At 36.9% G+C, this 24,562-nt stretch overlaps 1 protein-coding gene across 5 annotated transcripts in view; it reads right to left on the reverse strand.

Annotated features, from left to right (window-relative positions):
• Positions 1 to 24,562, reverse strand: part of Usp32 (ubiquitin specific peptidase 32) — a 155,845-nt gene that overhangs the window by 36,733 nt on the left and 94,550 nt on the right. For 2 of the 5 annotated variants that reach the window (XM_030245970.1, NM_001029934.1), the window contains exons 12-24: positions 23,541 to 23,643; positions 21,319 to 21,511; positions 18,826 to 19,001; positions 18,032 to 18,172; positions 15,353 to 15,470; positions 10,900 to 11,054; positions 9,314 to 9,395; positions 7,892 to 7,966; positions 5,932 to 6,070; positions 5,607 to 5,712; positions 4,350 to 4,523; positions 1,562 to 1,736; positions 987 to 1,138 (exon numbers count right to left, since the gene is read on the reverse strand). In XM_030245970.1, the coding sequence (XP_030101830.1) occupies positions 987 to 1,138; positions 1,562 to 1,736; positions 4,350 to 4,523; positions 5,607 to 5,712; positions 5,932 to 6,070; positions 7,892 to 7,966; positions 9,314 to 9,395; positions 10,900 to 11,054; positions 15,353 to 15,470; positions 18,032 to 18,172; positions 18,826 to 19,001; positions 21,319 to 21,511; positions 23,541 to 23,643 (1,789 nt within the window). Of the gene's footprint in view, positions 1 to 986; positions 1,139 to 1,561; positions 1,737 to 1,814; positions 1,932 to 4,349; positions 4,524 to 5,606; positions 5,713 to 5,931; positions 6,071 to 7,891; positions 7,967 to 9,313; positions 9,396 to 10,899; positions 11,055 to 15,310; positions 15,471 to 18,031; positions 18,173 to 18,825; positions 19,002 to 21,318; positions 21,512 to 23,540; positions 23,644 to 24,562 lie in introns of those variants that run through there. The other 3 variants (XM_030245969.1, XM_011248990.1, XM_011248991.1) reach the window with 2 other exon arrangements.

A 24,562-nucleotide genomic window follows, 5' to 3' on the forward strand; every position in this document is an offset into this window, starting at 1 on the left:
ACCAGACACGTATGTCGCCGATACAAAGATATACACATAGGCAAAACACCCATACATCAAAAAGAAAAAGGGCCAGAGAGATGGCTCTGTGGTTAAGAGCACTTATTTTTCCAAAGGATCTGGGTTTAACTCCCAGAACAGTATCAGATAACCCTAGTTCCTGGGGTACCTCTGAAGGCATCGCCACTTAAATGCATATACCCACACAGAGACACACATACATATACATTTAAAATAAAACTAAAACGAAATAAAATTTTTTAAAATATAGAAAATAACCAGAGAAAAATTTTAGTGACAGTTGATGGGGGAATCTTAACACTAGACTGTAGTGGCTACCCTTCATATAAGCAGTCTTAGATAATTCCCTTCTCTCAAAATGCTTATTTATTATTTCTCTTATTTATTATTTCTCTTTTATTTATTTCTCTTTTTATTATTTATTATTTTCCTTATTTATTATTTCTCTTTTCTGGTAGACAACATTTTCAAATTTCTTGATTAGAAAATTGTATACAATCTGGGTGTGATGCTAAATGCCTTTATCTCAGCAGAAGCAAGTGGACCTCTTAAGAGTTAAGGGCCAGCCTGTTTTATATAGAGAGCTCCAGGACAGCCAGAAGTACATAGTGAGCCTCTGACTCAAGATAAAAAGGGAAAGGGAAAAGGGAAAAGAGGAAAGGGAGAAGAGAAAAGGAGAAAGGGGAAACATTTTTTGTTCTGATTTAGGTGTGTGTGAGCTCATGTATGTCAGTCAGAGGACAACTTTCAGGAGTCAATTCTCTCTATCTACCATATGGGTCCTAGAGAATTAACTCAGACCATTCTAGTAGGAACATGGAAGACAGTGGTGCTGAGGTTAATGTGGACTATGGGAGCCTATCAACAGAATATTGACTAAGATATTAACATAATAACTGAAATCATTAAGAAACCTATCTTTGAAGAATAAAATCAGATTTTCTAGAAAAAGCAATTGATATTACCTTTATGTTTGAACTATGCACTTCTGCAAAAAGGATTTGTTCTGATTTAAGTCCACAGAGATCACTCAGCTGCTTTTTCAAACCTGTATACTTTTCATCCATATTCAGTCTTAGTCCATATCGTATGGGGGTAGTACCATCTAATTTAATTACTAGTAAAGAAAAAGACCTTTTATTAGTAAAATGCAGATTACAATAAAAGTCTTACATAATGGATATATACCTGACTTGCAAATAGCAAACATTCAAGTTTACAATTTTTTTAAAAATGTAAATACTAAAATAAAACAGGAATAATAATAATACAAGATTTTTTTTATGTCTATCTGATAAAGACTTCTGATTGGCTTAACACACTTTGTGAAGTTTCTTCCACGTCTGGAATTTAAGAAACGCATTAATGATCACAGCAACAGCCTCCAAACCTTTGAAACCTGAAATAGTGCCTTAATGTGGATTATTAACATGCTGACTTCTCACATTGATGAAAACTCATTGCAAACACATAACTATGAAGTCAGGCTACCAAATAAAGAAAAAAAAATGAATCAGTTTTTCAGAACTCTGTGACCTACCTGTTATTTCTAAATGCATGTAACTGTCCATTGGTAGTGGTAAAGACAAAAAATTAAAAGGGTCGAATCGGACACTTATATGCCCACATGTCTTGCATTTGACTTGGGATCTTAGCTGACCATGGAACAAGTCCACAACAATTGATCTATTTCTCCTTAGATGGTTGTCCCAGGCCTATCAAGGAAAAGAATTATAAAATTTTATTTTCAAAATTCAAAAGATAAGCCTTTCAATACAATCTAAAAATACTGGTTGAGTATATTGGATTTAAACTCTAACCACAGAACACTTTTGTTCAAATTTAAATTGTGCCACATATATTTGTGGTACAACAATTGATCTATTTCTCCTTAGATGGTTGTCCCAGGCCTATCAAGGAAAAGAATTATAAAATTTTATTTTCAAAATTCAAAAGATAAGCCTTTCAATACAATCTAAAAATACTGGTTGAGTATATTGGATTTAAACTCTAACCACAGAACACTTTTGTTCAAATTTAAATTGTGCCACATATATTTGTGGTCAAAACATTGCATTTATTGCTTTTATAAGAAACTCAAAACCAAGCAGAGCATGGTTGGTATACATCTTTAATCTTAACACCCTTCCTTCCTTCCTTCCTTCCTTCCTTCCTTCCTTTCTTTCTTCTTTAATTAGGTATTTTCTTCATTTACATTTCCAATGCTACCCCAAAAGTCCCCCAAACCCCACCCCCCAATCTTAGCACTCTTTTTTTTTTTTTTTGGTTTTTTGAGACAGGGTTTCTCTGTATAGCCCTGGCTGTCCTGGACCTCACTTTGTAGACCAGGCTGGCCTTGAACTCAGAAATCCACCTGCCTCTGCCTCCCGAGTGCTGGGATCAAAGGCATGCGTCACCACGCCCAGCCTAATCTTAGCACTCTTAAGGCAGAATAAGCAGATCTCTGTGAGTTCGAGGCTAGCCTGGTCTACACAGCAAATCCCAGGACAGCCAGGGCTTCATAGAGAGCTCCAATTACCCATCATATATTACCAAACAAAACCAAATAAATTCCACGAATTTCTTATATCTTTCTGAATTGTTGGCCAAAGGTTATCTCATAGATTCTCCCAAACATTACACGTTATTGTCATTATTTCTGGTTACCCTCAACAATCTGATGTAAGACCCTACTGCTGAAGATGCTGAAGATACCACATTCTTTTGGTTTTTTGAGACAGGGTTCCTCTGTGTAGCCCTGGCTATCTTGGAACTCACTCTGTAGATCAGTCTAACCTCGAACTCTGCCTGTCTCTGCCTCCCAAGTGCTGGGATTAAAGGCGTGCACGACCACTGCCTGGCAAGATACCACATGGTTATGTCATTGAACATAGAGAAATTGAGCTGGTTCTTAATTATAAGCTTCACCTTTATTTTATTTTTTTTAAAATATTTATTTATTACATATAAGTACACTGTAGCGATCCTCAGATACTCCAGAAGAGGGAGTCAGATCTCTTTACGGATGGTTGTAAGCCACCATGTGGTTGCTGGGATTTGAACTTCAGACCTTCGGAAGAGCAGTCGGGTGCTCTTACCAACTGAGCCATCTCACCAGCCCAAGCTTCACCTTTATTGACTTATGTTTACAGTGTTGGAAGGCATTATAAAAGCTACAGGAAAAGTAAACAATTATCTTACTCATCTATGAACCTTGTGAGCTGTAATAGTGACCCACCTGCAAGATATACCTATTTATGCAATAGTGGCACAAACATATTGGGAACAAACAACTACCTTTTGATTGGATAGAAGGCCTGCTCCATAAGATAGAACCCATACTTGACGCTGTTAATGGGGCTAAGAATCTGAGACTAGATAAGTCATAGGCCCTACAGGAAAACCTATAATTTTCTATTAAGTGAACATAGCAAAATGATTCCTGCCAACATACTGTTATACCCCTATGGGTCAGTGTCTTACTGAGCTGTCATCAGAGAAGCCTCTTCTTGCAGATGAGAATTAAGACAGAGATTCATAATTAGACAACATGCATAGAATAAGAGACTCTGGAGAGCTCATTACTAAATAGTATGTCTTTATCTCATCCTTCTCCTCAAGCCTCAGAGATCTATGAGGAAGATTACAAGATCCAAGAGGTGAAAGATGAGATTAAAAAAAAAAAAAAAAAAAAACCACTCCAGTGTTTTCTAGACACAACAGGGCTAGATGCACATACAAAGTCACAGAAATTTTGACTGTACATATAAGACCTGCCCCAGTTCAAACCAGGAACATCCTAGCACAGAGAAAGAGAAGAGGGCATAAAATCTAAGCCCCAATCAAGAAGCTATTTGAGGTTGATAGCTACTAGAAGTGTCAAAATTAGTTTTCTTGAATAGATTGACACTGGGTATGTTAACCATACCCCAGGGGAGGCACACACTCAGCAATAGTTGGCCAACAAAAACTACTCCATATTAACATAGGGTCTTGGTGCATGTCTATAATATTAGTGCTAGGAAGTACAGACAGGAAACTCCCTGGAGCCTGCTGGTTAGCCAGTCCCCTAAAGCAGCGAAGTTCAGTGAAAGACACTATCTCCAAAATAAGGTGGGACATAGGTAAGATATTCAACATGAACCTCTAGCCTATACATTGCCTGTGTACATATACACTGCCCAGCTTACCCACCAAAAGGCATAAAAAAAGAAAAGAAAAGAAAAGAAAAGGGAAAAGGAAAAGGAAAAAGAAAAGGAGTTGCCCAGCTAAGTAGGTAGAACACAAGACTTTTTAAAAACAACAAAAGACACTCAAAACTAACAAACCTCTGCAGCTACTTCCCAGTCGGGTCGGCCGTCACTGTCTTTTAGTTCTACATATGGTTTCTCGTGGACTCGGTTGAGATCTTCATGAAGACCATCCAAGAGGAAAGCCAGAAGTTCTTGGGAGTCTTGTTGCTGGAATCCATTAAACCTGGGAGCATATTTTGCTATGGTCCACTATAAAAATGAGAAGTAATTGTCACTATTTACTATCCTATAAAATTTGGAATGAGCATGTTCCACAATTCAATCACAGATAAGCATCAGAAAAAATAAATATATGGCACAATATTTAGTCTTCTTCTATTTCAGCAAACAAGTTCTAGTTAAGAGTTATTCTAACTTTAATCTCAAGTAACCAGAAAAATAAGAGGCATTTTGGCCATTGATACCATCTGTGGTGGTTTGAATGAAAATGGTCCCTATAAACCCATAGGGAGTGGCACTATTTGGGGTGTGTGGTCTTGTTGGAGAAAATGTGTCACTGGGGGTGGCTCTGAGGTTTCAGAATCTCAAGCCAGGTCCAGTGCTGCTCTCTCTTCCTGCTGCCTATGGATACAGATGTAGAACTCTCAGATCCTTCTCCAGCACCATCTCTGTCTGCATGCTGCCATGTTTCCCAACATGGTGATAATGGACTAAACCTCTAAACTGTAAACCAGTCCCAATTAAAGCTTTCCTTCATAAGAGTTACTGTGGTCATGATGTCTCAACACAGCAATAAAACCCTAAAACACTACTGAAGCAAATTATCTATTCATTCACACAGATATTTAATTTATATTTATAAATTTGTATTTATATAAATAGTAAAATGGCAATTCCTCACATGGAAAGATGTCTTAGTCTATATAAATGTTTTCTTCTATTTACCTACTCTTGTCTTGTTTTATCTTAGTTTTTACTGTTAGAGGCCTAAGAGCATATTTTTTAACGTTCAAGATTTACAAATAACTTAGCAATGCTAGTAGTCAAAGAGTATCAAAAGGGTTTACTCTTCTTACAAGAAAAGCAGTTGTTAAGTTTGTAAAATGAACAATATCTCAAAGAAGGACTATTTCTTTAGTCTTTTCTTCCTGTTATCTACATATACAACAGTATTTTTCATTTACTTGAACACATACAAACATTGGGTATTTAGGCTACACTTAGTGAAAGATTTAAAAAAATTATTGAAAAAGTTAAATAGAGAAAATGTAATAAAAGTAGTAAAAGAAATATTAAGGAATTACACATTTCGTAGTATTTTAGTCTGCTTACCCGGAGCTTTAAGGGGGCAACATTCTTCTGAGTTCCACTCCAAAGTTCTTGCACCAAATCGCCATAACATTTAGCCATATGGCCTTTCATACCAATGGGATTTGTCCTAGAAGTTTGAGAGAAAAATTTGTCGCCAAAGATTTCTCCATAATTCACACTCATGTGGGCACAAAACTACCTATCAAGAGATAGGCCCTTATTCCATATTTGACAAGGCAATGGCATAACGTTTCGTCTTTAAAGTTAAAGGAAAAGGAGATTTAAGCAGTACTAGATTTCAGATCAAAGCTACAGAAGGAAAACTGCTGGTGGGTCCAAAGATTACCTGTTGAGTTCATAAAGATGCCTCCCTGAGATAAAGTACTGTGTCAGTGGTTGTGTATTGCTGACACACTGGATGCTTGAGTTCATGAAGCATGTGTTTCCCAGGTTACTCAGACCTGTGGCGCCCTTTTCTGTGGGAACTGCAACAAATAACACAAAAGACTAGCAATAGTAATATGCTGTGGAATCGTTATTTGTATTTAATTTAGTTATTCTGGTTTTCCTTTCTTTTTTTGACAGACTTACTGAATAACAGAAGCTGGCCCTCAAAGGGTAATGCTGGAATCCTCCTGCGTTACCCTTCCATGTACAGGCCTTATAGGCATGTGTTACCATATGTGCTACTACACTTTTCAACATGGTGATTTAAAAAAATTCTTTTAGTCAGATAAATGGTGCTAATCTTTAAAAAAAAAAAAAAACAAAAAAAAAAACCAATTGCATCAGGGTCTTTTATGTACGTTTTCCATGGAGTGTCTTTGCCAATCATGATGATCCTTGCTCATCTGTGACCTAGAAATGCTTCCTATTGTGTGGCTGTTGGTATCTCATGCTAGTCATGGTAGCACACACACATAATCGCAATACTTGGGAGGTGGAAGCAAGAGGATTAAGAGTTCAATTGAGATCCTGTTTAAAACAACAAGAAAAACATCCTAGAGTTAAGTTCTCCAAGGATTGTATACACCTGTGATTCTAGTACTAGGAAGGTTGGACTGGAAAAATCATGTACTCTGGGCCATATAGTAAAATCTTAGATTTCAAAAAGAAAAAGAAATTTAAAACAATTTATTAAAAAAAAAAAAGCCAGTCAGTGATTGTGCATGCCTTAATCCCAGCACTTAGGAGACAGAGCCAGGCTAAATCTCTGAGTTCAAGCCAGTCTGACCTTCTCATTGAGTTTCAGGACAGCAAGGGATACACAGAGAAACCCTGTCTCAAAAAACCAAACCAACCTAACTTTGAGGGGTGGTCTAACTAACTAACTAACTTATTCTTTGAGGAGTGGTCCAGTAGTTAAGAGCACTTGCTGCTTTTCCAGAGGACCTGGTTTTGATTCTTAGCACCCAGGTAGAGGTTCACAACTATTTATAACTCCAGACCCAAAAATCTACTAATGTTGAACCCTGAGGGTACCAGGCACACCTGTGGTGCACAGACATACTTTATACTTGCATTCAAAACACCCATACACATAAAGTAAAAAATAAAATTTAAAAATTAAAAAGATTATTCTTTTGAGAATTTCATATATGTAATACAATATAATTTGGTCATATCTACCTTAACATTTCTTACCAGACACTGTTTTCAAACAAAACAACAAAAAATATGTATGTGGATAATTATTTGTATGTATACATATGTGGTATTTGAAGATCAGAGGTTGATGTGGGTTTACTTTTATGATAGGATCATAGAAATTATGCTCATCAATTGGCTGGGTTGCCTGGCCAGGAATCCTATTTTTGTCGACCCACTGCTGAGATTTTTAAGTGTATACTACTGTGCCTGAGTTTTTACATGGGTTCTAGTGATCTGAATTTGGATCCTCACAATTGTATACTAAGTACTTTATCATCTGAGATACTTTCCTGGATCTTACTAATTTTGTTTTGAGACAGGGTTTTACTTTGAGCCCAGCCTGGTCTAGAATGCTGCTTCATCTCAAAAGATGGAGTTACAAAGTATATCACCACCAAAAGTTTATCATCTAGTATATAAATTATTTATTTGCAGAGTTAGAAAGAAATCAGAAAAACAACTTGACAGAGTTTACTCAACAAGAACAAGAAAGAGTAAGTTTTGGACTGTCTCTAAGCCAGGGCTGGTGGCAAACACCTATAATCTTAGCTTTTTAGAGGCAGGGGGAGGATCAAGTGTTCAAGCATAGCCTAGTTGACATAGTGAGAGTGTTTCCAACTACAACAAAAAAGACTGAAAATAATATGCTGACTTACCTTTATGTCTATCTATTTTGCTACTGTTTGCTATAAAAGACATTTCTTCAGGCCAACTCATATCTTTGTTTCGAACTGGAAAGACAGATTGGAATGTATTAACTTATTGTTCAAACAATTAATATTCATTCAAGTTCTATGTTACAAAAGTTATTGCTAAATCAGAACTTTAAAAACAATTAAGTATATTTTAGTAACTAGCTCTGAAACAACTGCAAGTCTTTTTATAGTCTGAGTATTTCATGTAGCCCAGGCTGGTCCCAAACTTGTTATATATAGTCAAAATTAACCAGGCTCCACTTCCCGAGTGCTGGGATTACAGGTACACACCCTATGGCTGGCTTTATGTGGTGAAGTAATAAAATTCATGCATGCTAGCATGCTAGGCAAGTACTCAAACAGAGCTACATCATTACTTTTTTTTTTCTCATTGATTTTTTTTTCCAGGTTAGTATACAAAAAATCTTCACACATGCATGTTATTATAGTTTGTTCATTTATAACTCTTTCTTCTGAGGACCTTAAAGTTATAATTCAATTACCAATTTAAAGTAAAATTATATTTAACCATCTACAAAAGTAAATTAAGCTTAGTAAAATTTCCCAAATTTAAAACATCAGAAATATGAAAACCTTTTTGTTAAACTTACAATCACCGATAGAGGTGATATACTAATTGAATCAGGTGTACCTAGCAGTGTTTCCATGAGATATTATGGGAAAGGATGCCACAATTTCAACAACATGAATGTGCCCATTTGTAAATTATGGCTGAATGTGGAAATCACACTGTTGGTCAAGGGACCAGTGCTGATGGATAATGGAAGTGTAAGAGAGGAGCTGAGAACATAACATAATTATCTCACATACATGAGATCCTAAATTCAATCTCTAGTATTGAGAGGAAAATATTGGTATATTCATTCAAACTCAAAGTGGTAGTCTGAAAATTTTATAAAACTTCATAACTTACAAGTTAATTTACCTGTTGCCATCCACATTTTTCTTCCTCGGTTAGCCTAAGGCTACAAACAGATCATTCTTCTTTTGAAAAAAATCTAGCAGGTGAGAGATACTAGAAGTTCAGTGGGTCTACTTTAACATAAAAAATATAATGCTAACTATCTTAAGAAAAATTTTAAGATGGGATTTCTAGTGAGTAATTCTTTAAAGTCTTACCCTAAACTAAAAATCGATGCCATCATTTGGGAGGCAGAGGCAAAAGGATCAGAAGTCAGAGGTTTTCCTCAGCTATTCTGTGTAGTTCAAGGTCTACAGCCTGGACTACTCTATCTCAAAAATACAAAAATAAATACCAAACCAAAACACCAAATGCACCAAAAATCCCATAACAAGCCAAACCACAATAGCAACCACAATTGCTTTCTCAATCTAATATAGATGCACATTTCCATTTTGTACCTTCAATTACCAGGTGCTGCTCATCCTGGATTTTCAAATATTCCAATCTGTGATCCTCATCATCCAGAAGAGTCAGGTAGTTCTGTAGGGGGGCGGGGGGAATGTTTTACTTTGAAACAAATCCAATAATAAAAATGAATGACAGTTACTGTTCCTTTGCACTTACATAATTCATGTTACGGATACTTAGTTGTTCAAATCTATAGTTTAGGTGCCAAAGTGAAGGAATGATAATGTGTCCTACCATCTTATAAATGTTCTCATGTTATCGAAACAAAATTATATGTTATTTGTGGAGAGAGTAGAGAGAGTTAGGTCATCAAAGACCAAACCAAAGTTCACTGACACTACAGAACTTGCAGAAAAGAAATCTTCATTTCCCCTTTCTGTGAAAACTGGGGTATAGAGCATTAAGTGACTTGCCTCAGTTAAACAAAGTGGCAAAGTCAGAATTTAATTCCTGGCAATGTAACTTTGTAACTTGTAACTGAATTTACCTGTTGCTACCCACATTTTCCTTTCCTGGTCACACAAACCATTCCCTTAATTAGTGTAAACTGTAAGATTATGCTTTCTCAATGGTAACTAAAGCAGGACATAAGAAAGAATGTTCTAGGGAACAGTGAACTGGGGAAAACTGTACTTTTGAATTAGCTTCAGAGTACAAGAAATAATGAAACACTGGGAAAAACATAAAAACATTTGATAGCATTGCCTCTAAGGAATACAAAGGTCAGAGATGGAAATGAAGAGTTTTCACGATGTACTTTGTATTTTTTTAATGTGTATAAGCAACTCCAAAATAAATCTAACAAGAAATCTATTTAGGTTAAAAACAAACAAACAAAATCAGGCTAAAGAGATGGCTCAGTGGTTAAGAGCACTTGTTTTTCTTTGCAGATTACCAGTGTTCCATCCTTGCACCCATATGATGATTTACAACCCTCTATAACTCTAGAGAATCTGACCATCTCTTTTGGCTTCCATGGGCACCAGGCATGCAACAGATACACATGCAGGTAAAATACAATGTAAAATCAGCTTGCTCTTACATGCATACATACATACATACATTTATTTATTTATTTATTTATTTATTTATTTATTTATTTATTTATTTATTTATTGTGTGATTTTTCGAGACAGGGTTTCTCTGTGCAGCCCTGGCTGTCCTGGAACTCACTTTGTAGACCAGGCTGGCCTCGAACTCAGAAATCCGCCTGCCTCTGCCTCCCAAGTGCTGGGATTAAAGGCGTGCACCACCACGCCTGGCTTTGTTCTTACTTTATAATACAACAGCAATCTTTTTAAGATGGTACAGCTCATGTTGATCATCTGTCATTATGATCTCAGGAGACAAATGTTTTCATGTATATATGTACAACTTAAAAGTCTAAAGTTTTCATTGATACCCCAGACATGGCATTTAGCATAACTATATTACATTCAAACTCTCATATTTATGAAATACGATTTAACTCTTTTTAAAACCCAGAGCCTAGTATATAGTGGAAAAATGCTCTCCCACTGGCCTATATTCCCAGCAGGATTTAACATCAGACTTTCCATGACTCTAAGAAGCTTACCTCACTATTGTACAGCCACAGCCGCATATCTTCCTCTTTAATGCGAAGCCTTTGAGACAGATATTCATGAATTTCCTTGATGGTTTGCATTCTACTAAAACAGCCTGTATAGGCTAACACTCGCTTTAGAGGCGCATTTGGAGAGGGTACATTTCCTATAGTTATCGTAACCACCATAGGGGAAAAGGGAGACATAAAAAACAAATAGACAAACAAACATAAAACATTGGCCTCAGCAACAGCGACTGTAGTAATTTAGGAAATAATGATGAAAAATAAGAAGTATAGATTTAATAATTTTATAAATGAAAAATACTATGAAAAACTTGAACATAGATGGGCGGCATGTAATTCCAGCATAAAAGAATTGAGTTCAGCTACATAAAGGTCAGTCTGACCCTGTCTCAAAAAACCCAAAGTAGGGGCTATATGAGAAAACAGGAACCCAAGTATCTTACAGCTTCAACTCTGGAAGGACAAAAATAATAGCGTAGAGATTTAAATAACTGACACAGCTGGATCTCAAGAATCCATACTGATAAAAAATTGATATCAATCGATGGCTGTCCTCAATTTGGTCATACTCAATAGCAAAATAAAACAGAATTCTACTTAAGAATTGGCAGGGGGCTAGGGATTTAGCTCAGGAAGTAAAGAGCTTGCTTAGCATGTATAAAAGACTTGGGTTTAATGCCCAGAAGTAGAAAATAAAATAAAAGGAAGAGTGAGGGTGGCTGAAATAGAATGGAATGTGAACTCCACAATTAGCTGAGCTCACTCAATCTAGATTTTAAAATTCAGAATTACTAATCCCATCACCCTTTATCATTGAGTGGCCTAATTATATAATAGCAATCATAGAATAGTGAAATTGGTACAGGTTATATATGGCCAGATATTATTCTTAAATGAAGCTAAGAACCTTTTCTGACCAAACAATTATTCTGTTGGAAAACAGGAGAAAATTATCTTTGCCTACCAAACAGGGTGGCAACTCCATGGCTTTATATTCCTGAAGTGTTCAAGGTAGAAATGAAAAGACTGGCGTTACAGTTGTCTCAGAAGGGCTGATCTGAGGACTTTACATACATAGGCACCAATATGCTAAGTCTGGGTACAGTTAAAACATGAAGTGATAGAATGACAAGGCATTACGGAAATCAAAGCCAGGTTGTAAATGTGCTAAATACTGGTCAACTACTTAGTCAAAAATCCAGACAAAAGCTGTAGTTTACAACGGTTATCTCTGTCTATAAGAGGCTAGATTTTGTTAAGTGACTCCAAGCAAAAGTAAAAACTTAACATGTTAATATAGCCCTGCTGGAGTACATGTTTCCATTCCAGGTCATTTTTTAACCCATTCATTCCTTTTTTTCTCTAATGTAATATGTTTTTAGTGAGTCTTTCTTTTCTTTTTTTTTTTTTTAAGACAGGGTTTCTCTGTGTAGCCCTGGCTGTTCTAGAAATCAGAAATCTACCTGCCTCTGCCTCCCAAGTGCTGGGATTAAAGGCATATGCCACCAGTGACTGGAGAGACTTTAATTCTTAATCATCATTTTCTTTTTAAGATCTTCCAAGAAGAACCTACTCAGTTAAGAGGCTGAAAAGGCATCTAAGGAATGACTTAATAACTCTATCTCAGTTATCGCAGCCATGAAAAGAGTGCATACTTCTTACTTTGAAAGAAGTCATTTTTTAAAAGCCTAGTGAATACAGGTAATAACTGAGTATTTGACCAAGAAGCATATCATGTAAACACTCAACCATAATTTTTAAACATGTAGCAAAGCAAATCTTTGTCCATTAGCAAGCAAAGAATAACTCTTAAAACAAAAGAACAGATTTCTCCAATTATACAATTAATTTTAAGATTACAGCAAGAAAGTAGTTTCATAAAATTCAAAATGATTAATGATTGATTTCATAATTAGTCAGGAATAAATTTTCAAATTAAGAAATTTGGAGCATCAGAACTATCCCACTCTAGGATTCAGAAGCATCAGCAAGCATAGTGCCCCAGCCAATCGCCACTGTCCTAGGCCACAAAAAGGATAACTGAATTCTAGTGTCTACACAGTTTTTAGCTCATCAAGCAAGGCAGCCACTTATGCATAATTTTTTGCTTTTGAAGAGAACCAGCAAATCAGGAATTTACAGAAGCAGCAAAAATCTAGGATCTGCACAAGAGTTACAAATACTTACTAAAAATGCAACAACGCATCTTGCCTCTCATGTTATCTTTCAAAGAGAATCAAAAAAGACATGCTATGGGTGCCATGGAAGGTATGCTAATATTTCTATTTACCAGAAAGTTAAATTAAGAATGTTTCTTAAATTGTATTTCATTTTTCCTGATTTAAAAAGTTTCCCCAAAGACAAGGTTTAGTTAGACAGTGAACACTGTTTTGTCCTAATTGTCACCAAACAATATGTGAATCATCTTCATATACTATCTGAACATAGCCTTTTAAAAAAAGATTTAAAAAATTTTTATTCTATGTGTATGAGTGTTTTACCTATATGTGCACATGTATTTGTGTGCCTGGTGCTTGTAGATATTAGAAGAGGTGTCAGATCCCTCAGAACTGGAGTTAAGAATGGCTGTGAGGCACCATGTGGGTGCTTGGAACTGAACCTGGGTCGTCTGCAAGAACAACAAATGCTTTTAACCATGAAGCCATCTCTCCAATCCCTTCAGGAAAATAACCTTGTTCAAAATCATAGGAGAGTTAGTACTTATACAGGAGTGGTAGTTTAGGTTTAGAGACAGTTAAAACATTCTAACGGGCTGCGAGATGGCTCAGCGGGTAAGAGCACTGACTGCTCTTCCGAAGGTCCTGAGTTCAAATCCCACAACCACATGGTGGCTCACAACCATCCATAATGAGATCTGATGCCCTCTTCTGGAGTGTCTGAAGACAGCTACAGTGTACTTACATATAATAAATAAATAAATCTTTAAAAACAAAACAAACAAAGAAAAACATTCTAACAATGTTAAACATAGCCTGAGATTCTGTGAATTGATGAATTAAAAATTTTATTTTATATTTATTTATTTAGTATGTATCTATGTGTATTCAAGTGCACCAGGTGTGCATGTAAAGGTCAGAAAACAACTTAAAGAAGTTAGTTTTCGCCTTCCACCATGTGGGTCTGGGGATCAAATGTAGGTTGTCAGACTGGTGGAAAAAGTTTCTACCTAGGGAGTTATCTAGCCAGCTCAAATTTTTTACTGTTTTGTTACTGAAGAATAATTTCAAATATTTGCAAGGGAAAAGTACACAAGTATTCTCCATCAATAAAATTTAACTTTAGCTCGAAATCAAAAGGGAACCTTATGCATGGTATATATTAAGGGAAACATTTTATGTGTCTTGCCTGTCTATTTTGAGACAAGGTCTTACTACATGGTTTTTGGTGGCTTGGAACTTGGTATATAGACCAGGCTGGCTCTGATCTCAGAGAGATCCACCTGCCTCTACCTCTCAATTGCTGGGATTCAAGGTGTGTTGTCACCGAATCTGGCTGAGGGTGCGTGTGTGTGTGTGTGTGTGTGTGTGTGTGTGTGTTTGTGTGTAGATAGATAGATAGATAGATAGATAGATAGATAGATAGATATGATAGATAAGTAGATATTGGGGCTCTTCCCCTCCTTTGTTGAGGGAGAGCTTGGCATTTTCCAAGCCACAATATTTGTCTGGGGATGTAACTAAGTGACAGACAGATATCTAGCATAAACAAGGTTCTGGGTTTAACATTTATCACCACTACTGAAAAAAGGAAAGAAAAAAAACAAAACAAAACAAAAACAAAAACCCAACCAAAATACAACAAAACCTCAAAATTCAAAGGAAAGGTATCATTTTCAAATATACTTTTTCTCTGTAATATTTCTCTTATAAAACACTCTTAGAACATGAGAAATGTTTCTCATTTTGTCAAAACAACACTAGTTCAGAACAGAGTATTTCAATAAATTAAGAGTGAGGCTGAAAGACCCGTCAATTATTGGTGAACTGCAGCTTAGTTATAATGACAATTGACAATGGCTTACTTCAAAAACAAAACGTGTAAAATCTATTTTATTTATTTTCAAAAGCTTACAACCAAGAAAGGAAGGAAGGAAGGGAGGGAGGGAGGGAGGGAAGGGGAGGGGAGGGGAGGGGAGGGGAGGGGAGGGGAGGGAAGAGAAGAGAGAATCTTGTCTGTCTTAGTTTGCTCCTAAGACTTTGCCTCTATCCCCATCCAATCTTGTGCATGACCACAGATCTAAGCTCACAAGTGATTTACTGATTCCATATGAAAGCAGATGGCATATATTAGCACAGTGGCACCAAACTCTGAGCAATACGATTTTCAGTTTATTTTTAGGGAAATACATGGTATTCTTGCTGCATTCTTAAATTACCTCTAGGCAAATGCTGAGGAAACATTCTCAGGCTCATCATACCCATATTCACCCAGATGTTAGATTGCTGTGTCCGTGTGGCAGGCTGCTGTCGAAGGAAGAGAAGATAGCGAGGAAATAATTCTAGTTCTGGGATGTCCGTTTTGCTATTCTTGATTACCTATTTTTACGAAAGATAAAAAAAAAGTAGTGATGACTCTAAAAGAAAGAAAACCCTTTAATCAAACTTAAGCTTCTATTTAAAAGTTTTATGGATGCATTTATGTGTATGACTATTTTGCTTGCCTATATGCATGTATACTACATGTGTGCCTGGTGTGTGCATAGGCCAAAAGAGGGGATCAGATCCTCTGGAACTGGAGATACAGATGGCTGTTAGCTGCCATGTGGTTAAGGAAACACACCCACTCTGCTGAAAGAACAGTAAGTGCTCTTAAACTCTGAACCATTTCTTTAGCCCCCTTTGGTGGTTTTTTAAAAACTATTTTTATTTTATGATTTTTTTTTTTTTTTTTGGTTTTTCGAGACAGGGTTTCTCTGTATAGTCCTGGCTGATCCTGGAACTCACTCTGTAGACCAGGCTGGCCTCGGACTTAGAAATCCACCTGCCTCTGCCTCCCGAGTGCTGGGATTAAAGGCGTGCGCCACCACGCCTGGCCGAATTGTTTTTTTTTTTTTTAAAAGAAATTAATATATACACTCCTTAAAAAGTTTTCTAAGCTAGGTGTGGTAGCTCATACCTTTAATCCCAGTACTCAGGAGGCAGAGGTAGGTATATCCATGTGACTTAGAGGTTACCTTGGTTTACCAAGGGAATTCCAGGCAAGCCAGGGCTATGTAAAAAGACCCTTGCTTACCCCAACCAAAAGACCATTTTTTAATTATTATACTGAGTGTATGGTGATTATCTGTTCACCACATTAATACAATACCTTTGAAGGCCCAAAGGAGAGGTTCCCCTGAAGCTGGAGCTATAAACATGTGGTTGGTTGTTTGGGATCAAACCCAGGTCCTCTAAAAGAACAAGAAACTGGTGTTCTTGACCAGTAAGCTATCACTCCAACCCCTATGTGTACATGGGTATTTTGCCTTCATAAATGTACCACATGTGTGCCTGGTGCCTACAGAGGCCAGAAGAGGTTGTCAGATCCCTTGAAACTGAAGTGTCAGACAGATGTAAGCTACCGTGGAGGAGCTAGGAAGCAAACTCAAGTTCTTTTGCAAGATCAGCCACTGAGATGTTTCTAGCCTTCAACCTACAGCTCTTAAAGACAGTGTTGCTTTATATAGTGGTCTGCCCTGAACCTTTGACCTTTAAGTATTGATTGATATTATAGTCATGTGTCACCACGATAAGCTCTGATACTAATTTTAAAATGTTTAACAAATTCATTCCCTATATTTTAGTGGCTTACTAATACATTTAAGTTACATAAATTTGAAAATGCTCAGGTTTTCGCTCCTAAATTAATCTTTCAAGATTAGAATTTTTAGACATTTGCATCCCATCTTCCATTCACAAACAAAATTAAAAGTTAAAGGAGCCAGGCATGGTGGCGCACGCCTTTAATCCCAGCAGTTAAAGGGGGGGTGGGCAGGTTTAGAGAGATGGCTCAGAGGTTAAGAGCATTAGCGGCTTTTCCAGAGGACCCAGATTCAATTCCCAGCACACATATGGCAGTTTACAACTGTCTTTAACTCCAGTTATAGGGGGCCTGACTCCTTCACACAAAACATCGATGCACATAACATAAGAATAAATTAGAACCCCCCATCCCAAAACAACAATAACAAAGCCTACAACCAAATCTCAGATATAAGTGTAACATTCAACCCTCAAAGATTCTCTTCAAAACAGACAGACCACTACCAAAAAAAAAAAAAAAAAAAAAAAAAAAAAAGTAAATAAATCACAACTGCCCAAAGAAGTATTATTTATGATACCTCAACAGTAAGGCTGCCTAAACAATACCTGAATAAGGACAACAATGCCAAGGCAGGTCTACATGGAAGGGGAAAACTAAAGCAGCCCCTCCCTAACACACCCCTAGACAAAAGAACTATAAGCAACAAAATCATGCTAACAGAGAGAGAAAAAGTTTTCCACCATGAAGGAGGTCACTAATTGATTAGTTAACACCAAGTAGCCAGCTTTGAAATCATGCAATGCAACATTAAACATACTTAACAGAACATATCCACGCACGGGCATGTGTGAGCACACACTTGCATGTGCATATGCATTAAGATGAACATGTCTGTAAATAACAAACAACTGGGAAGGAAGAGGCCCAGAGTTTGGGATGGAGTAAGTGATGATTGGAAGAGTTGGAAGAAGAAAAGAGGGTGGAGAGAAATAATAATTGTATTTTAATACCCTTCCAAAGCCTTAAATATTACCTAAATACTAATTGAATAAATAAAATGTATAGGAACCTACAGGTTTTGTTCAAATAATTTGAATAGGAAAAAAAAATTTTAAAAAAATTTGAATAGGTTTTAAGAACTCTGCTACCATAAGGAAAGAACTAAATTTCAACTAGGAAAATTCACACAGAAAAGAAAATATTATGAATGTTGACTAAATTTACAAATAAACTTGTTTATTCAAAAAAAAAAAAAAAAAAGAAAATATTAACCTCTGGCTTTCATACAGCACACATACCCACACACATTCTTCTATTACTACCCCTTATAGAAGGCACTATCAGCTATACTTACTGGTCTAGGAAGGGCCAGGTTTGATCCATACCAATGATAAAGTGCTCTCCACACGGGTTCTGGGACCATTTCATAATCTCTTCCATGGATTAGCTGTGGAGTTCGTTTTAATCGCCCTCCTTCTAGTGTTAATGATGTAGCCTTAGAAAGAATTACATATTGTGTTTTAATTTTATAGTCTCTTGTACCCTGTCTTGAAAAACCAAAAAAAAAAAAAAAAAAAAAAAAAAACCCAAACCAAAACAAAAAAACAAAACAGAACCAAAAAACAAAATCCCCAACCCCCGCAAAAAAAAAAAAAAAAAAAAAAAAAAAAACAATCCACCAATCTAGACAGAACAAAATTCATGTTACTTCCTAGTTTAATATTGCTGAAAAATACTTTTTTTCAATTTTTGATGGATCCTGTACTGTAAAAAAGGTAACTGCTGCTGAGCTATATTCCCAGCCTAAACCTGAGAAAATAGGATTTTTCTCAGAGTTTTATAGGTTTTACTTTCCAATTAATTATTTAAGAAATGGCTGGGTACAGTGGCACATGCATTTAGTGCCAGCACTTAGGAAGCAAAGGCAGGTGGAGCTCTGTGAGTTCCAGGTATGCTCAGTCTACATAGCAAGTTCCAGGACAGCCAGGGCTCTTTAGCATATTCTCTCTCATAGAGATGTACTATGAGAAGACATCACACCTACAAGAGGCTAAACTAGGTATACTACAATTCCTTTCTTTGTGCTAAAACCTCTAAATTTAATGGCTACTTGGAAGAGAACAATAGGGTTTGATGTTAAACACCTACCTTTACTGGTTCCTGAGTTACTAGTGGCTGGTTATCAATTGCTCCTGGCTTCTGAGGATTAAGGTGCAAAAGGATATTCCCATTGGCTCCTAGTAAACACTGGTTGTTATTGTCAGAAGTGTTATGCTGCCTTGCAAAGCACATATCTGCCCCTGGTGTGCCAGAATACAGAAAGCCTATCAAGAAACAAAACAAAACAACAATGATGGAGTTTCTTACTTTTTGTTTTTATATATACATAGGTTTGAAGATACAAACTCAGATGTCAATGCACTGTGTTAATGCTATTATTCTGGTATGTCACTAAAGTTTTACATTTTGATATATAGTAGATAGAAAGGACAGATGTATTCCTTACTAGACAGAAGACAGTAACAGGATTAGAGTTTTCAAAAATGTTACCAAGTGCAAATATTTGCCCACCTTCCTAGAATATATAATTTATAATGAGAATTATAGATCTCCTGTTGGGAAGGAAGGAAGGAAGGAAGGAAGGAAGGAAGGAAGGAAGGAAGGAAGGCAGGCAGGCAGGCAGGCAGGCAGGCAGGCAGGCAGGCCCTAAAATTCTTCTATTGCAAGCATTATTCCAAATATTCTTGGCAGAAAACAGCATTAGCAACCTCTAAACCTCTCTTCCTCTCTTCTCTTTTTCTGGGACAAGGTTTCACTGTGTATCTCTAGCTAGCCTGGTACTTACATTATGTAGACCAGGCTGGCCTTTAACTCAGAGATCTACCTGCCTACTACACGCATTAAAGGGGTTCATGTGCCACCACACTCAGTGTCTATTTTCTTCTTGTTGTTGTTTTGTTTTTGCTTTTCAAGACAGGGTTTCTTTATGTAGTCCTGGCTGTACTGAAACTCACTCTGTAGACTAGGCTGGCCTTGAACTCATAGAAATTTGCCAGCCTCTGCCTCTCAAGTGCTGGGATTAAAGGTGTACACCATCACCACCGAGCTGATGCCTATTTTCTTAATGTATCTATTTAAAAGAAAATGATGATTGTTATAATAAGAAAATATACAGAGAAAAATGACTAATGATGGCAGAGTTTGAACCTGATATTTTTAAATATTTCAATTCTAGTTATCAACTGCTTTGTAACCCTCTATTTCTGGGTAGCAATGCTATATAATAAAATACACATTAGACAGAAATTTAGACAGGGTTAAGAAATAATCTTGTTTCTTTTAGGTGAAGGACTAAGGCTTCTAATAAGATTTATAGCAGAACATGAAGTTATTAACACATATGATACACTGGACACAACTCTTAGCATCAAAAGTGGAAGGAAAAGGAAAGGGAAATGGAGAGAAAGCATGAAGAGTGAAATGTGGTGTTAAAGCAGAGCATAATACTAGAAGTGCTAAATGATTTCTGTAGTGCCAGACAGGGAAGAGAAACAGTAGATAGTAGACTCTAAACAGAATGAAATGAGCATGCTAGCTTTGCCAGTTTGCTTACTACTCCCACAGACAATGGGAGAAAATGTCAGAAGAGAAAATAAAGATGGGATATGTTTGAGAGTTTTGTTAACTTATAGGCAATTAAGAGGGATCATTCTCAATTGGATGTATTTCAATAGTACCAAATTATCTTCTCCGTAAGTACAGAACCATGAAGTTTCAGATAAGCTTTGTGCACTGAATCACCTAATTCATTAAGAAAATCAAGGGCATTGGCTTCTTTAAGTTCGGAATATAGTTTCAACCATGGGTCTTCAAAATTCTCTGAGCTCCCAGAAGGGAGTGAATCTGGAGAGGTTTCAATAGTTGAAAGTGCTGGTGGATCAACAAGCCAATTCCAATATTTTAAAAGATTCATCCTTGTACTTCTGTTACTCTAGGACCACTCCTGGTACCAACTTCTGTATTAGTCAGGGTTCTCTAGAGTCACAGAACTTATGGATAGTCTCTAAAGTATAGATGACAGAAGTGAATTATGGAAAGTATTAATGTGGTATTTAACCTTCAAAATTCTAGACTGTGCTGTTGAGCCAGTCTGATGCAAAGATCTGAATCCTTTAAAGGCATGTTTATGGTTAAAGAGTTCTGGAGACTGGTAACTTTATTTTCTTAAAAATCTGTTTTCACTGTACTGAATTTATTGACAAAGTAGATTAAATAGCAATATGCCTTGGCTAATGAAAGGTGAATACTTTCATATTGCAAAATTATGAGTTTACTTAAAAAGCTCTAATATTTTCAAGGATTTTATAATTAACCATTTAATTCAAAACATATTTCTTTGAATTGAAGCGTGATTTCAATACTCTAACCTCAAAAATAGATCAGCTAAGAATAGTCATGAGTATTGTGTAGTACATGCCTGTAATCCCAGTCCTTAGGAAGTAAAGGCAGGAGTTTTAGAAGTTCAAGATCTTCCCCAGGACCACAGGACTTCCTACAGAGCAAGTTCAAGGCTAGTTTGAGTTATATGAGAACCTGTGTCAAAAACATTGCTGAGCCCCATGGGAACCAAACTATACTTACCACTGCCAGTAGACTCTGAGGCTTCAGATGCAGAAGAAATGTTGTCTGAGTATTTCTCTTCTGTGGTATTCATATAACCAAGGTTATTACTGATTCTATCTTCTCCATGCTCTATAGGATGTGCTGCTGTTCCAAATGAAAATTTTCCTCCATTTAGAACAGATGATGGCTCAATTACAACAGGGCTGGCATCCTAAAACCATAGAGAAGCCAAATTTAACAATCTGACAAGTATGTAGCTATTAAAGGATTAATTTTTAAGGGCTTATTCTGTTGTATTTTATGTGTATGGGTGTTTTGCCTCCATGTGTCTCTGTAACACTTGTGCCCTGTAGGTTAGAGAAGGCTGTTGAATCCTTTGGAATTGGAGTTACAGATGGTTGTAAATAGCCATGTGGGTCATGGGAATTGAACCTAGACCTTATGGTAGAGAAGTTAAAGTGTTCTTAACCACTGAACCATCTTTGCACCTCCTCAAGAATTAATCTTAATATAACAAATGTCATAAATATTTAATATTTTTATCATTGTGAGTTGATAAAGCCATTTGCTATATAATTAAAATTTACTTCCTTAAGGGAGGAATAAGTATGTATATGCACATATACAATGCCCTCAATATATTCATATAATATAGTCACATATACTCATCAGGGCACTGAGAAAAGACCACATAAACAAGCTCTGAAAGGCCAGAGTTGCCAGACCTGATTATTACATACAGCAAAACTGTCACATCAAAGGAGAAGAAAAAAGTTCATTATAAAAACAAATTTAAGACATTTATGTCCACAAGGTTAGCTCTACATAGGACACCAGAAGGACAAAAGGAATAATCTCAGAACATTTAACAACAACAACAACAACAAAACAACAACAAAAGACCACTGCCGCCACCACCACCACCACCACCACCACCACAACAAAACAGCAGGAATTAACAAACACTGTTTAACAAAAACTCAGTATCAATATCAATAGTCTTAATTCCCTAACAAAAAGACAGACAGGCTTAGAAAACAGGGCTGGCTGGCTGGCGTGTGCTGGCGTGCGCATGCACTCCAGCGCTCTCTCTCTCAGATTTATTTAATGTATGTGAGTACACTGTATCTGTACAGATGGTTGTTAGGAATTGGATTTTAGGACCTCTGTTTGCTCTGGTCAACTCTGCTCGTTCAGTCCCTGCTTGCTTCGGCCCAAAGATTTATTTATTATTATACATAAGTACATTATAGCTGACTTCAGGCGCACGGGAAGAGGGCGTCAGATCTCATTTGTGAAAAATTTGTGAGCCACCACGTGGTTGCTGGGATTTGAACTGAGGACCTTCGGAAGAGCAGTCAGTGCTCTTACCCGCTGAGCCATCTCTCCAGCTCAGGATTCATCTTTCATATGTCTCCAAGAAACACACTTTATCATAAAGGACAGATACTACCTTAGGGGAAAAAGAATAAAAAAAGGTATTCCAAGTAATCAAAAAGCACATTTGATACAGATGATTTGACTGGGTTTCTCTGTGTTGCCCTGGATGTCCTGGAATTTGCTCTGTAGACCAGGCTGGCCTTGAACTCACAGAGATCCACCTGCCTCTGCCTCCTTAGGTGCTGAGATTAAAGGTGAGGGACACTACCACCCTTTAATTTTTGTTTTGTTTTGTTTTGTTTTTTGAGAAAAAGTCTAGGTAGTTCTAACAGTCTAAAAACTCCCTATGGAGACTCACAGAGCTTCATCTGACTCTGCCTTCCAAACGCTAGGATGAAAGGTGTGGGGCATCATGGCGCAACCTCTACCTCAGTTTTTTTAATGCAAAAGGCGAAGAACAATATAAATAATGTGTTGACAATACATACTTTAAAAAGCAGTTCCTATACTGGATCCCAGGTCTACACTGAGGAAGATATCCAGGTCTCTTTTTCTCTCAGTACCAAATTCCTCACAGGTAAAATGAATATATTATCATCTTCCTTACAGAGATATAAGAATTAAATAACACAAACAACATATAACATAAGTAGGCATTTTTTTAAAGGGTTGGTGACAAGCAAAAAATCTGTGTAGAAATGCATACACTGAGCCTGTTCTATATCAATTTTTATAAATATCATTTCCTTGTCCTTAAAATCTTGGTCTAAGTTGGCACATTTTATTACTGGATAGTAGTTCTACAGTCTGATAGTTCAAAGTCTTACTAAGAAGTATATGTACACAGGAATTTAACTCACATATTTGACATATTCTTTCCACTGTTGCCACCACTGCATGGAGATGATAAACCAATTGTGTCCTGGCTGCAGACCATACCTGCTTTCTCGTTCCAACCATCCTCTGCACATACAAAAGAAATCCAATACATGAGAAGAAAAATTTCAAACTGAATGCAAGACTGCAGTTTATCACTAGAAACGTCCTCTCTTTCCTTAGAAATTTCAAAATAGAAAAACAAAAAAGAAAATGTACTCAGTAGAGACTGTCACCACTTCAATTAGTGCAGTGGAACACTATTCTACCAGTAAGTCAATCTAAATAGTTACTGGCCACTATGAAATACCATTCACAAACAGTTTGAGGTTAGAAAAATAGCTCAGTGGATAAAGTACTTAACAAACAAGTACAAGGACCCCACTTTGGATCTCTAGCACTATAGAAAACTCAGGTGGAGTAATGCATGCCTAAAGTTCAAACACAAAAGTTGTAACAGGTAGACTCCTGGAGCTTGAGGCCAATGGCCTAGCCAACAGGTTACGGTGATGGTTTGAGTGAGAATGGCTCCCACAGGCTCATATGTTTGACTGCTTGGTCCCTGGTTAATGGAACTGTTTGGAAAGGATTAGGAGGTGTGGCCTTGTTGGAGGTCTGTCACTGGGGTGGGCTTTGAGATTTGGAAAGCCTACACCAGGATCAGTTTTTCTCCCCTTTTCTACCTGCTGCCTGTAGATCAGGATGTAAGCTCTTAGCTACTACTCAAGTACCATGCTTGCCATGAAGCTCCCTGACAAGATGGTCATGGACTAATCCTCTGAAAAGGTAAGCAAGCACCAAGTTAAAGCTTCTGTAAGTTGCCTTGGTCACAGTGTTTTGTCACAGCAATAGAAGAGTAACTAAAACAGTGACCTACATGATGAGAGGAAAAAAGACTCCTGTAAGCTGTCCTCTGACTGCTACAAATACCTCATCACATTCCCTTCCTCACAAAAATAAGATGCAGTGCAAATTTTGTTTGAAAAATTCCGTAATAACCCTCACT

Source organism: Mus musculus, chromosome 11 (assembly GCF_000001635.26).
Source record: "Mus musculus strain C57BL/6J chromosome 11, GRCm38.p6 C57BL/6J".
Lineage (NCBI taxonomy): Eukaryota > Metazoa > Chordata > Mammalia > Rodentia > Muridae > Mus > Mus musculus.